Genomic DNA, 15,473 nt, shown 5'->3' with positions numbered 1-15,473 from the left:
TTCCACCATATGAAGACACAGAAAGAAATTGCCATCTACCAATCAGGAAATGAGCCCGCACCATGCAATAAACCTGCTGGAGCCTTGATCTTAGACTTCCCAGCCTGCAGAACTGTGGGAAATAGATTTCTGTTCACCCAGCTTATAGTGTTTTGTTGTAGCAGCCAGAGTGAACTAAGACAGTGCTGATCTCATATTCTTGGAGGGAACCCTCAGTCTTTAGAGAAAGCAAAGCCTCCGTTTGGGGTGAGGTGCTCTCCAAGCACTGCCATATATGCTGCTACAGTTAAACTGCAAACTATGGTAAAAATGTGGAGGTCTGTAGAGTTGTCAATCAGGAAAAAAGATATAAAAACAAGTTAAAGTCTTGGTACTTCTGGAATGATGCACGCCACATTGTCAACATTGATTACCCTTGGGTAGAGATGTGGAGAAGTTTGCAGAGACAGGTTTGCCCTGTACTTTATATAAGTAAGCAGCTATTACTTTGTTGTCTTAAAAAAAAAGAAAAAAAGCCTATATGCTCTTCATGTGACTCAGAACTACCTAGACAGTAAAATTAATTGAATTAGTAAAATAGAGTGATTATGAATTTTCAGGAAGTCATTAATTTACCACTTCTTTAGTACATCCACTTCTAACAGGACCTCAATATTGGGAAATTTGACTTCAAGATAAAAAGACCAAATTTATTTACCCTTTTAAAAAAAAGATGACTTAAAAGCAGACTTGTCTTGCTGAATCTTCCTCAGTTGGACTTTGATGAGTGTATAGAAAATGCAATGGATAAAAAGCTTGGTGATACAAAGATCAAAAGATGGGGTCCTGTCCTTAATGAAAATACCATTTCATGGAATATCAGGTGTATAAACAATTATAATCAATCTGCTTTTTATTCTGATAAGCTCATTTACTCACACATCAAATACTGAGTGCCCACCACATGCCCAGCATACCTAGAAATCATCCAGGTATAATTACATGGGGCATACAGTCTTACAAGAGAGACAGATGACAAGTAAACACCAATGGTGAAGAGCTCAAGGAAGGAAACAGAACTCCTAAAGAGAGCATGGCAGGGCAGGAGTGAGCAAGAGGCCTAGAAAAAGAGGCATCTAAATCTACCTGCGGGGTAGCTGTCTTTCACATAGGTCGGTGTGTTAGGAATGAGACTGGAGGGGTGAGTAGAAGTTTGCCAGGCAAAGAAGGATGGGAGGAATAGAGAGCAGAGCCGGGGACAGGAGACAGCTGACGTGTGAGCAGAGATAAAAAGAAGTCCACTGTGGCGGCAGAGAAGCAGGAGAGAAGGCAAGTGAGGGAGCCAGGCACCAGCTCACAGAGGCCATGTGTGTCATAATGTAGTAATGACCTTCTCTTCTGGAGACAGTAGGGAGCCATAGAAGATGTTTGAGCAGGGAAAGTGACAGGACTGGATTGGCCTATTGTGTAACTCATACCACAGTGCATTGGAAGGGAGGGGGCTAGAGGCAAGGGGACTGGCAAGAAGGCTATTTTGATAAACTATTCTAGAAGGGAAGTGAACAAAGGCAGTCCTAGAGGGGAAAAACTGAAAAGATGGGATACTTCCTTAGTATTTGCTCATTCAACAATTTATTTTTGCATATACACAAAAATCTTGTTTTATTATTGAAACTTTTTATTATAGAAAAAAGTATGAAAGTAGAGTGAATAATATAATGAACTCCCATGGACCTATCACCCAACTTTAACTAATATCAATATTTGGCTATTCTTGTTTTAACTGTTCTCCACTTTTTTTTCCTGAAGTTTTTTTGAAGCAAATCACAGACAATATATCATTTCACCATATATACTTCCCTATGTATCTCTAACACATAAGAACTTATTTGTTTTAACAAAATCACAATGCTATGATCATACCCAACAAAATTTACCATAATGTCTTAATAATACCTAATACCCAGTCCATGTCCACTGTCCCCCTATCGTTACAGCTGGTTTGTTCATATCACAATCAAAATCCACATGTGGCCATCTTATCGACATGGCTCTCAGGTTTCTTTTCATCTCTAATCATCTCAGGGGAGACAGGAGGGAGGATGGGCAAGACTTGATGATAACTTGCTTACTGACACACAAAACAGTTTTGCCTGCTTGCTTCCTCCCTTCCCACCCACTCTTCTCAGCCTCACCCTTGTATGGAAAAAACAGAAATTAAAGTGCTTTGCCAAGCACACACTGAAGCTATTTCCAAGGAGTTTGAAGAGTAGTCCCGGCAAGACCAATGCCTTGGTCCAATCCTCAGGTCAAAGAGGGGAGACGCTTCTCAGTGGTGTAGTATTAATGGCAGCTTAGCTGTTCTTTCCTCTGGAAAATTCTACCCATCTGCTTTGTATCTCTCATACCTAACAAAGCCTTTTATTTTACAATTAGAAAATAAGCCTGCCGGGCATGGTGGCTCACACCTATAATCCCAGCACTCTGGGAGGCCAAGGTGGGTGGATCATCTGAGGTCAGGAGTTCGAGACCAGCCTGACCAATAAGGTGAAACCTTGTCTCTACTAAAATTACAAAAATTAGCCGGGTGTGGTGGCGTGCACCTGTAGTCCCAGCTACTCAAGAGGCTGAGCAGGAGAATCACTTGAACCCAGAAGGTGGAGGTTGCAGTGAGCTGAGATTGCACCATGCCATTCTAGCCTGGGTGACAGAGTGAGAATCCATCTCAAAAGAAAAATAAAAAGAAGCCTGAAATATGAAAGCCACCTGAGTGTGCCTACATTGATTCTAGAGTTTCAGGATCAAAAAGAATACAAGGACCTCTGCATCTATGGCAGGGAGGAGAGGGGCAAAGACACACAGCTAGAAATGAGAACCTGGCTGGTCAAAGCCTAACTCCACCTGTTTGTCAGCTTTGCTGCAAGCTAGATCAGCCTGATGATCATTTAGGAGAACCATGCTGGCAAATAAAAAGCCAAGGCTTTTCACCCCCAGATAGTTGGATGAGAATTACAAGTTCAGCTCATTAAAAGGCTCATGCCCAGTGCTCACTTCACACCTACTTAGGATGCACACTTGAGTTTGAAAACCACTGTCTTTACATTTAGAACTCAGTCCTACATGACTCCTCTAGGATCAGTGATTCTGTTTTGAAACAGGACGTGGTCTTGGTTACCAGAAAACCAGAGGTTCACATCAGGCTCTGGGGCTTGGAGGCAGCATACTTCGGGGCTTCCACATCCCCTGATGAGTGGCAAATGCAGAAGCAGTTCTGAGTTCACATGAGCTGGGGTTTCCTGAACACTGCTGGCAATTGGAGAATCTGCAAGGGAGCTTCTCTGACTCCTGCCAGCAGCTGCCTTAAAATAAAGGTGATGTAGCTGATCAAATCCTCCATGAGAGAGTAGTGTTGAATGGAAGAAGAGACACAACCTGTCTGAAAAAGGCACAAAGGAAGAAAGATGTAAACAATGATGAGAAGCCTGCAGTGTCTGCAAAGCTCTGAGGTGAACAGATGGGCACCCCGGGCCACAGCACTTCCTTCGCACTCTGCCAGCTGCACTCTGTTTTCCTTCCTCCAGGAATCTTGTTTGGTATCACTAAAACAGCAATCAGAATCACTTTGGTGTATTTAATATAACTATGAAACTATCTGTGCTTGAAAAGTACAGTAGGGAGACTTGGAACGAGAGTCTTCAATTTGTCAATTAAATAAAAGAGTTTTGTTTCTAAAAATAATCTTGCAGAAAAGGTCCTGTGATCAGAAAGAAGTGGGGGGAGGTTTTCAAGCATATAGGAGATCAGATAGTGCCTATGTGTTTGTATACTACAAAATATATATATATATATAATTTTTTTACTGTCAATTACAGCTTCCCACACTCCTAGACAGCCGTTCTCAAGGTATCAATCTGAGATCTTGGGGAGGAATATTATCTGATATGTCACCAAGAATTCAACAGGTGAGTAGCCTGATAGTAGTAATTATAATTTCATTATGCCTTTCCACCATTTACCCCACTTATGTCACATAATTTAATTGTATCTCAAACCTGTTCAAGGAAAAGTACATTTGATCTTTCCATCTAGCGATTTCAAAGCACCTGTTCACATCCCAAATTATCTGTGCTCTTACGTAAGAGGGGAAAGAAAGGAACCACCCTTCTAATTTCACATCAAAAAAGAAATGCCACTGGCAATAACCAACTTGCCTGGTGTGGCACAAATCATCAGAGGACTTTCATTTGAATCTAAGTCTTTTCAGTTCTGAAGTAGTTCATAGTTCATTATTCTGTTATAGTCTTAAAATTCACATGAATACTGCCAATAATAATAGCATACACTTTTATAGCTTACAAGCACTCTTCTAAGTGTTTTGCCTATGTTGGCTTAGTTCATCTTAAAACAGTTGACTTTTGTTTTGTAAAAAGATGTGCACATTTTAATTAACATCTGGTTGCACAAGTCTTCTCCCATATAGAAATGGATTCTTCCATGCAGTAGATGAGAAGTGCTGGGGATATGATGATGAACAGGTAGATTTGATCATGGCTCTATGGGAAAGAGAGATGGGAAAAAAGCCATTTTCTTCAAGTGTGATGAGTGTTATGAAAGGGAGGGAAAAGTTAAAATAGGTTTTTTCCAAACTTTTCCTCTTTATTATTCGCAGCCGACTTGGGCTCCACCAACCTGGAAAATTGCAAGGTTGGAATCTGTCTTTATAAAACTCATCTCAACCTGGGCCGAGAATGCACACGATATGTGGGAAAGTTAGAGAAGATCCCATTATACTAATGTTTACCTGCTACAGTGGAAGTCTCTGTTAAGCATTCTTTTCTTCATAGCATTTTAAAAACTCAGATCAGTACAATAAGGCTGAAATTGATAGAGAATGTAAAAAAATCCCCAAAGCATATCAACACTCTTAATTCTGAGTAGAAGTTCCAGAAGGCTTCTTGACTCTCTAGATAGCAAGTCTAATCATTTGTGAACTAGGTTAAAGTAGAAGGTCCAGTTTATATTAATTGATATTACACCATTTGACCTGAGAACAGTCCCTTCATCTCTGAGTGCTTTGACTAAATGAGCAACATAATAATGGTAATAACCCCTTACAAGATTGTCATAAGACTCACTGTGTTGAAGCAATTTGAGATTCTGACTTTATTGAAGCGTAGACGGTGATTATAGGCATGACTTGCTGTGTGGATTCTACCTGGGCTCATCAGTTTCAGAGGGCAAGTGTTGGCATGTGGACAAAGAGATGGATGACAGGTAAACATGGCTTATTGCAATAGGGGAACTGTTTTCAGTCTCACCTGATTGAATCCTAATGGTTTTATAAATTCCCAAGTACCACTGAAAGCAAAGCAAGTAATAAGGTGTGTTTTAGGAATAAAAGCAGCATTATTTAAATTTTGCATTTTCCCCTAAAGCAAAGCCAAATGGCATTATGGGAGCCAAGCTCCTGGCAACTCCAGCAGCCTTCTTCTGAGTTCTCGGCATTACAGATCTACCCTCAAAGGACAAGGCCAGCAAACACTATAGGTTTTCACATGGAGAAGAGAAGGCCATCAGCCTCCTCTTAGCTGGCACATAATTGAAAAAGTGTTTTTCCAGGAATGGAGACTTCATCTATTCTATATTTGCTAGAATTTTAAAACACACACATAGACACATACACATGCACACACACATAGATGCACACACATGAGAAAACTACAAACCACACCTTTCAGGGAAATGGAAGAATTGGTAAAATTAAGCTAATAAGATTATTTCCCAAATATAAAAAAACTAAATTTTAGATGATTTAGCCAAAGAAATTTGCTCTGATCTTGCAACATAATCATTCCCCCATTATTTTATTTCCTCCCTTTTCCCCCCAGCATCCCCATCTTGGTTGGACAACAGAACCAAAGAACTGGCTTAACAGTAAAATATTTTCTGCATTTGCCCAAGGACACATCCCCAAGGAATTCAAATAAAAGGGATTGGAAGAAGAGAAGCTGTACTACAATCCTGTAGGGTTCACTCTGTGATTTTCTTTAAGGCTCATCCTAGTGTTTACTAGTTGCTAAGTGTGCAGCAGTAGGTTTTGTTTTTTACAGCTGGATTAAGTGTTGCTGAGAATATGGATGTTTTCTTTTAAATGTGGAAGTCAAACCCAAACTTTGAAGCATTGGCCTCACAGTAGATTATGACTCTGGCTGCCTTAAAGTAACCCGAAGCCTTTTCCTTGCCTTAGTTTATCCATCGGCCGAGTGTGCAGGACTTGCTGTGGGTAACCAGGCCCCTCATGCAGAATGGTGGTCCAGAGACCTTTACAAAGCTGATGGGCATCCTGTCTGACCTCCTGTGTGGCTACCCCGAGGGAGGTGGCTCTCGGGTGCTCTCCTTCAACTGGTATGAAGACAATAACTATAAGGCCTTTCTAGGGATTGACACTACAAGGAAGGATCCTATCTATTCTTATGACAAAAGAACAAGTAAGTCTTCTGAGTTCTGCTTATAAATTGGCCTCTCATGTTGGTTAAGCTGATGGTTTAACACTTCCAGGTAAAACCAAACCTGGGGTTGCATCTATCTTGTCTTCTTGAGTGGCCTTAGGCAAAGAGACTTCTCCCAGAAAGTCCACTTCCCCTTGCAGAAAGGAGGCGTTGCTTACAAGCAATTCTGGGCATGAACCACGGAAAGAGCTGAGGCCCACTTGGAAAGGGAACAGAGGGGCCATTTCCCACTGATGTAATTGAACTAGGGTTAAGTTCAAGAGGAAGAGAATGATCCACAAGGAAGCAACCCAGAGTTGCAGGCAAAGCTCAGGTCAGGAGGGCCCTGGCAAGTAAACACGACTGTGGGATGCGTTTACAAACACAATGCAGTGAAAATCTGTGTGTGTAGTACTGAATTACACTCCAAATGCCAAATTTCTGGCAAGTCATCTTCCCCACCTTTCACTTTTTTTTTTTTGTCTTCTATAGAGTAAAGGAGGGTGGGGTGGGGAAGAAATGTAACTGGGTGTCCCTCTAGTTAAAAATTAAAAAGAGGCAGTAAGGGACATGGCAAAAGTAGTTGGACTCTAAGATAGGTACACACAACAAAGCAGCTAAGCAGCTAATTGAAGGGAAATTACTGAGGCTCAAGCTGAGATTCCAAGGGGCGGGGATTTGTTTGGCCTCTCAGTCCCTTTCATCCGAGAAAGGCCTCAGTTCCTAGCAATAATCAGAGGCAGGCTTCTCAGCCTCCTTCTTCTAAAGCAGAATAAACCGTAGGGCAAGCCCCATCCTTTGTTTCTCTGATGAGGCCATTATTGAGAGGCACTGTGGCATTTTGCTACTAATGATGAGCTTGTTATTGGTGGGGTACAGCCTATTAATTTAGGTTATTCGTCAAAGCCTCCAGCATGGAGTTGAATGAGACATGTGATGTGGATACACTAATGACTATGTTGAGTTAGGAGCAATGGGGAGTTTCGGTAAAATCTGTCCCTTCTCTCCTGGCAGCATCCTTTTGTAATGCATTGATCCAGAGCCTGGAGTCAAATCCTTTAACCAAAATTGCCTGGAGGGCAGCAAAGCCTTTGCTGATGGGAAAAATTCTGTACGCTCCTGATTCCCCCGCAGCACGAAGGATACTGAAGAATGTAAGATCCCAGCTGGGCTTCCCCTGTGTACTTTGGACCTCCCAGAAGTGAGTGAGAGAGAGAGAGAGAGAGAGTGTGTGTGTGTGTGTGTGTGTGTATGTATGTGGTGTGCCTTCCTAGTAGCGTGTCTCATGTTTGTTTTTTGCTAAGTGGACTCTTGGGTTTCCTCCCCCATCCACAGTCATCACTGGAATGCTTTGCTTCAGTGCCCCTGCCTGGGCCCTCCCCTCTCTACTGCAGCCTACAATGAGGTTTTCTTTCCCACTGCTTGAATTATATCCCTAACGGAAGGGTTCACAATCCTCTGAATCCTGTCTACCCAGAACAGATAAAGACAGGGAGCAAGGGAGGAAGAGTATTTGCTCCCAGGGGGTCCAAATCTAGCTTTAATGAGGGAGGTTCTGAGAAAATTATATCATCAATATTACATGGACTTCTGAGATACTAAGAAATTAGATTATGTCGGCCCAGGAGGTTGGGAGATTGTGAATTGTTCTGGGAAACAGCAATAGACTGAGAAAATAAAAACACTTCCTTGGAAAGCCTTTCCCTAATACTAAGGGACAGAGGCAGAAAAGACACAACCAAAAGTTCTCTCTCACTTTTTTTTCTCTGTTTGTGTCTCTGTCTCAATCTCTGTCTGGTTTTAGGCCAACTCAACTTTTGAAGAACTGGAGCGTGTTAGGAAGTTGGTCAAAGCCTGGGAAGAAGTAGGACCCCAGATCTGGTACTTCTTTGACAACAGCACGCAGATGAACATGATCAGAGTAAGGGTGGGGTTAGAAGATGGGGAGGGGTGGGGAGGGGAGGAGGAAGGTGTGGGGCAGGAAAGGTCCATTTGTTTCCTTTTCCAAGGAAAGAGTTAATCCCTATTGGAGTTAGATCAAAATACAACAAGCAGGCCCCAAAGGCCCTCATTCCAGAAGCAGTCACCACGTGGGGTCACTGACTTTGGATGAGAAATATGTTTCTTGAATTCTGGGGAAGTCTAAAAGCTGCCACAAAACTAGTGGCTTCCTGGAGTTTCCTGCTTTTATGATTTCACACAAGGGCCTCAGATTCAAAGAGGCATCTCCCCAAGGGGCCAACTCTGTAATGCCAAGCATGGTTGAGTGTGCTTGTCTGGTCTCATTTTCAGATTTGCAAAACCAAGACAAGAGTTCTGTATACCAGGGACACTCGAAACAAAATTATTCATAAACCAAAGAAAGCTTTATACCATTTTCCATGCCCCACTCGGGCCCCTCCTTTGTCCCACACACATCTTCCCTCTATTCTAGAGGCCCATGGACTAGGGGAAATGGGATATAGATAGGTATGCCTCAGAGTGGAACAAACTCACTAGCTCTTTAGGGACCCTTAGAGTCTCTATCCTCAATCACTAAAAATTAGAAATGGCTGAAGAACAAGACCAAAGATCCTGTGGAATTTCTAAGCTGTGACTGTATTTCTTCTTTCCAAGGATACCCTGGGGAACCCAACAGTAAAAGACTTTTTGAATAGGCAGCTTGGTGAAGAAGGTATTACTGCTGAAGCCATCCTAAACTTCCTCTACAAGGGCCCTCGAGAGAGCCAGGCCGATGACATGGCCAACTTTGACTGGAGGGACATATTTAATGTCACTGATCGCACCCTCCGCCTGGTCAATCAATACCTGGAGGTAAGGGGCTGCAAGCCCCACAGTGGGCCCTTTGAAGATAGCCCCATGTGTGGGGCCAGAGATCTCTTAGCAAGTCAAGTGGTCTTGAATTTAAGCTTTCATTTTCCCCACCGAAGAAACAGCAGTTCCTACATCCCCTATGCAGTTGTCATTCTCTAACGGCTTATCCATGCTTAAAACAGTTTCCCCTTCACACCTCCTACCTCCTAATGCTGGGCTCCTACTCCTATAGCTCCCTTTAAGCATCTGTGTCTGTCCTCAACCCTCTCCTGTCTGCCATTGCAGACATCTATGGCCAGTGTGCCCTCAACCTCACGGTCCTACTGCTTGCCAGACACTCCTGCCCCCAAGTTCTACAAGCACATCAGCCTCAACATGTTCTCCCCACCAGGAAACATATGTTCTCCTTGCCTGTCAAACATATCCTCCTCCTGCATTTCCCATCCTGATTAATGTCATCAGTGTTTGCCCAAATTCTCGAGCTAGGAATTTTAGGGTCATCCCTAATTTTCCTTCTTCACCCTCCACACAGTAGCTGTCACTTACTGAACGGTACTTTATGCCAAACTCTATGCCAAGTACTTTTACACACATTTGCTTTATTTAATTCTCACAGCTCCATGGAGCTTGCACCATTATCATTGCCAATTTGCGGATGAGAAGCCAGGGCTTAAAGAGGTTAAATAATATCCCATGCATGACCATTAGGAGTAGCGAAAAGGATCCAGCTCTGGAGGTGCCTGAGTTCAGAGCCTGCCCTTTTGATTTCTCTTACCAAGTTTTGTCTCCTCTCCCTCCTAAATATCTCTCAACTCTGCCTCTTGCATTCCAGGCTCTCTGAGGACTAGAGGCCTTCTCATCTCTGCATCAGTACGTTCCAAGGGCTTCCTCCCTGGACTCCAGGGTCGAGTTTCTGTTAGCCCAGGCACTTCTCTACCCTGGCACCAGAGTTACGTTCCACACACCTGCTTACATTATTTTCCTATTTAAAATCTTAATGACTCAACCTCAGTATAACACAGGTCCCTTCCAAATCTGTCCTACCCTACCTTCCCAGCCCCTGCTCACTGCACACCCTCAACTCTGCTATTCTGGCCCTTTCATGGCCACCGGAATTCCTAGTCCATGACCTCTCAGGATTCTACCCTTTGCAAATGCTGTTTTCATTGCCTATTTATTAGAGCTCTTTGGTCACAAGCTTTTTGCTTAAACAAAAAGAAAGCATTTATTGGTGGACATAAATAATGAAGTTCAGGGGATCCAATAGTTGGAGGCCAGCAAGAGACCCCTGTATCCTTCCAGTTCACTTTTCCACTTGCCTCTGCTCAGCTTCATCCCTGGCCCCAGCTGCTCACAGACCTCAGCAGTCATCTATACACCAAAAATCCCTTTCCCATAGCAGAAGCAATGCTCCCAGAGAGTTTCCCTGTCAGCCGGGCTCCTGTACCCACCCCTGTGTACTCTGATTGGGAGGCCTGGGTCATCTGCCCACCATGGGGCCATTACTATGAGCAGGATTACTGTGAAGTGGAGGAATATGTTTCTCCAAAAGAAGAAATGCAAGGTAGAAAAGTGTACGTCTGCCAATGCCTGAAACGATTCTTCCTTTGAGCTTCTACTCATTCGTTCTTTGAGACTCAGGACTCAGCTTTCAAATGTCACTTCTGCTTTGATATAGGTTTAGTCATTCACTCCTCTGTGCTTCCTGGCCCTCTCTTCACACCTCTCTTGGACCCCTTTCCCAGATATATTAGAGTTGGCTGTTGACAGGTCCATCTCTGGCTGAGCAGCTAAACTGGAGTTACTTAGAATCAGAGAGCACATCTTAGTCATTTTCAAATTGTCGACCTCACATTCCCAGGAAATGTCTCCATCTAAGGGCTGATCACTCTTGCCCATGGGCCAGATCTGGGTCTCTGTCATCTAGAACCATTGGAAGGTAGAGGCTACTTTGAGCAATAGGAGAGGGAATTAACTCAACGGCCCTTGGGAGCAACTCCTCTTGTCTCAGACTTTTGAATCCTGAGGATAACGAACTAATGAGGAAAAGCCTCGCTCTGTCACCTGGTGCTCTTGAGGACTTTCTGTTGCCCTGGTGCCACCACAACTTTTCCAGAGTATGTGATCCTTCCTCTCCAAACTCTGCAAGTGGCAGCACAGGCTCCCCAGTGGCCTTTCAGAAGGTGCCAATCATGGCAGCAGCGCCAAACTGCAGGCAACTACTAAGCGATCCCCAACTTGTCTGAAGACAAGAATGACCTTGAATGCTTTTTACAAAATAGGTTCTTTTTAAAATTTTTTTAATTTTTTAATTGATTTTACTTTAAGTTCTGGGATACAGGTGCAGAATGTGTAGGTTTATTACATAGGTATATGTGTGCCATGGTGGTTTGCTGTACCTATCAACCCATCATCTAGGTTTTAAGCCCTGTATATATTAGCTATTTGTTCTAATGCTCTTCCTCCCCCCGCCCCCTACCCCCTGACTGGCTCCAGTATGTGTTGTTCCCCTCTGTGTGTGCATGTGCTCTTGTTCAGCTCCCACTTATAAGTGAGAACATATGGTGTTTGGTTTTCTGTTCCTGTGTTAGTTTGCCGAGAATGATGGCTTCCAGTTTTATCCATGTCCCTACAAAGGACATGATCTCATTTTTTCATAGCTGCATAATATTCCATGGTGTATATGTACCACATTTTCTTTATCCAGTCTATCATTGATGGGCATTTGGGTTGGTTCCATGTCTTTACTATTATAAGCATACATGTGCATGTATCTATAGTAGAATGATTTATATTCCTTTGGGTAGATACCTAGTAATGGGATTGCTGGGTCAAATGGTATTTCTGGTTCTAGATCCTTGAGGAATTGCCACACTGTCTTCCACAATGGTTGCACTAATTTACACTCCCACCAACAGTGTAAAAGTGTTCCTAATTCTCTACAGCCTCACCAGCATCTATTGTTTCTTGACTTTTTAATAATAGCCATTCTGACTGGCATGAGATGGTATCTCAATGTGGTTTTGATTTGCATTTCTCTAATGATCAGTGATGTTGAGCTTTTTTCATATGTTTGTTGGCCACATAAATGTCTTCTTTTGAGAAGTGTCTGATCATATCCTTTGCCCACTTTTTGATAGGGTTGTTTGTTTTTTTCTTGTAAATTTGTTTAAGTTCTTGTAGATTCTGGATATTAGACCTTTTTCAGATGGGTAGGTTACAAAAATTTTCTCCCATTCTGTAGGTTGCCTGTTCACTCTGATAATAGTTTCTTTTGCTGTGCAAATGCTTTTCAGTTTAATTAGATCCCATTTGTCAATTTTAGCTTTTGTTGCAATTGCTTTTGGTGTTTTAGTCATGAAGTCTTTGCCCATGCCTGTGTCCTGAATGGTATTGCCTAGGTTTTCTTCTAGGGTTTTCATGATTTTGCGTTTTACATTTAAGTCTTTAATCCATCTTGAGTTAATTTTTGTATAGATTTAAGGATGGGGTCCATTTCAGTTTTCTACATATGGCTAGCCAGTTTTCCCAACACCATTTATTAAATAGGGAATCCTTTCCCCATTGCTTGTTTTTGTCAGGTTTGTCAAAGATCAGATTATTGTAAATGTGTGATGTTATTTTTGAGGACTCTGTTGTTTCATTGGTCTATATGTCTGTTTACAAAACAGATTATTGAGCATCAGCCCAGATTGACTGGCTTGGAGTTTCCAGGGAAGAGGGCTGGTTATCTGCATGTTTGCAGATCTGTTAGATTTGTGGACCCTTGGAGTCCCTTGTACGGTTACTCAGTTGACATCTCCCTCCTCTCATGGTGCCTCTGCCTGCTAAGCCCTTATTCCCAGACAGGCCCACCACCATCCACCCACTACTGTCATAAGCAGGACCTGTTGGGGGCAGGGTGGATGGAGGAGAGAGGCTCTATTGCTTTATTTGTGCAGCATGGAGTTCAGTGGTTCTCACAATGTTTTTGCGAAGTACTATAAAGAATATCCCTTATCTATTTGACATTGCTATCATGAAATAAATGTCTTGTTTTCTTGAAGGATTATTTTTTCCATGCAGCTCCTGCCTAATGCAGCCCCATTCATCCAACAGATACTTAAAATATATTAATTACTTAAATGGTTAAGAATTCAGTCTCTGGACCCACACTGCCTAGGTTCAAATTCCTATGTGCCTCAATTTCCAAATCTATAGAATAGGGATATCAATAGTATCCTTATTAATATCCCTAATAGAATTGTTATGAGAATTAAATGAGCTAATTCATGCAAAGCAGTGACATATCATAAGCACTTAATAAATATTAGCTTTTTAACAAAATACAAGCAAAAACACTGCTTAGGAGAGGAAATGATGTTGATGCCTCATGTAAGTCAGGCCCAGCCTCCAAGCTGGTGCTCCTCTAGGAATTGCAAAGCGGCAAATCACATCCTACCTGCTTCCCAGGACTTCACGAGGGCCTCTCAGCAGAGGGATATGATGGGGGCAGAAGTCCAGAAGCTGTGATGATGTGGTTTCTGATCTTCCTGTCCTTGGGGCGGGGGAGGAGGAAAGCAAGGGAGTAATGAACAGAAAGGAGAAGACAGCAGGGAGGAAATGTGTGAGGAAGAAACATATCACTGCAATTTGTCCTGGATTTTTCTGCTTCTGTTCTCTTGTTTTGGGAAGTCTGGAGGAGACTTGAAAATCGTCCACATCCCCACCCTGAGGATGGCTCAGTAGCAGATAGGCCATGAAAACCCTTTGCTGATGCTTTCCTTTCCTAAAGCAAGGATATTGCTTCACTGGGCTGCTGAAGGCCTGTCAGGGCTCTGAGCAGAGAGTACAGGCCCCTCCCAGGAGGACGGCCTAAGCACCATTCTGGCATTTCTGTGGACCATGGTCTGGTGTCTCAGACCCCCTCCACAATAAGGGCTTCTGCAATCTCATTCACCCCATAAATACATTCTCTCTTTCCTCTGATCCCCTGCTCTTAGCAGGCGAAAAAAATGGAAGTCAGACAGTCCAGTTAGAAGGCAGGCAGTGGAATAGAAAAAGAGATGATGATGACATCTGGGGAGCCTCACATCAAGCATGAGGAGACATTCATCTCCATAGGCCTTCCTATCACCTTCTTCTCCAAATCTGAGGACACAGGACAAATGGGTTGTCATACAGGCAAATATCTTAAACTGGTATGTGTATTCATTTATAGTCCTAGTTTATATGTGTCTTTATTCACATATATTTTGCTTCTGGAGAAAAGCACAATTAGAAAAATTAATAAATTATTCCTCTTATTGCCCTTTAGTTAAAACAAACATACACACCCCTCCCCTTTGGATTTCTTTGTTTCGCAAAAGGTTAGACCTGGCACAGATGAAATACTATTCAGAGTTCACAGTATATTTTCATTTCATAATATATTTGAATTTCAGGTCTTGAATTTCACATCAGGAAGCTGAATTCAGCCAGATTTTAATATGAAAATACCTCTGATCAAGGCATAAAATTGTACTTTAACCAGTAACCACTATATTTCTCTAAGCCTTGAAAAAACATGTATTAAAATTAACTGCTTTTTCTTCCGCTGTCAACACAGTCAATACATGTGCATAACTCTTTATTATCTACATGGTGATTATCTTGCTGATGAATTCTCAAAGGCCAGAGTTTCAGACTATTTTTTCTCTGTACTTTGCATGTTCCTGGCCACATGCCACCACCACCCAACCAGAATGTACTCACAGAACGTATTGTTCAAGATAACCTAAGAAAAAATAGGATTAAGAAGATAAAGCTGCTTATCATGGAATGTACTTTAGAGACAGATATATAAATATTTGTGAATTATCTGTCCTATTGCTTTCTTCTATTAATTCATTGACTCTAGATGTGCATTGGAAGGCTAGGGAGAAATCAAAGGATCATTTGAAAGAGCACAGAAGTCTACATCACACAAACAATGTTATTTCAAGGGCCACCAACTAGATCCTAAGCAACTCACAGGCAGTGCCCTCTCATTTTATACCTCTAGTCTCTAAGAAACAGAATTAGCCAGAGGAAGGAAAATATGGGCAGGGGGTATGTTGGGGTCATGGGTGGAGATCCAAATAGTAATTAGTTTAGCTCATAGGGTGGACTGATATTGAACCTGCTATAAGCCAGCCACATGCTGGGCACTTTTACATGTCATCTCATTCGATA

General features: G+C 42.4%; 2 protein-coding genes across 5 annotated transcripts in view; one reads left to right on the top strand and one right to left on the bottom strand.

Annotated features, from left to right (window-relative positions):
* Positions 1–15,473, bottom strand: part of LOC135272661 (neuroblastoma breakpoint family member 4-like) — a 387,040-nt gene that overhangs the window by 250,280 nt on the left and 121,287 nt on the right. The gene's annotated exons all lie outside the window — the stretch shown is intronic.
* The window catches only part of ABCA4 (ATP binding cassette subfamily A member 4), a 131,916-nt gene that overhangs the window by 35,088 nt on the left and 81,355 nt on the right, over positions 1–15,473 (top strand). For both annotated transcript variants that reach the window (XM_064371132.1, XM_064371133.1), the window contains exons 7-11: positions 3,852–3,941; positions 6,227–6,467; positions 7,482–7,621; positions 8,272–8,388; positions 9,084–9,281. In XM_064371132.1, coding sequence (XP_064227202.1) covers positions 3,852–3,941; positions 6,227–6,467; positions 7,482–7,621; positions 8,272–8,388; positions 9,084–9,281 — 786 coding nt within the window. The remainder of the gene's footprint in view (positions 1–3,851; positions 3,942–6,226; positions 6,468–7,481; positions 7,622–8,271; positions 8,389–9,083; positions 9,282–15,473) is intronic.

The sequence above is a fragment of the Aotus nancymaae genome, unplaced genomic scaffold, assembly GCF_030222135.1.
Source record: "Aotus nancymaae isolate 86718 unplaced genomic scaffold, 86718_ANA_hifiasm-v0.15.2.pri h1tg000122l, whole genome shotgun sequence".
In the NCBI taxonomy this organism is placed as follows: domain Eukaryota; kingdom Metazoa; phylum Chordata; class Mammalia; order Primates; family Aotidae; genus Aotus; species Aotus nancymaae.
Note: the sequence above shows the minus strand (reverse complement) of the source record. Positions and strands in the feature narration are given on the sequence as shown.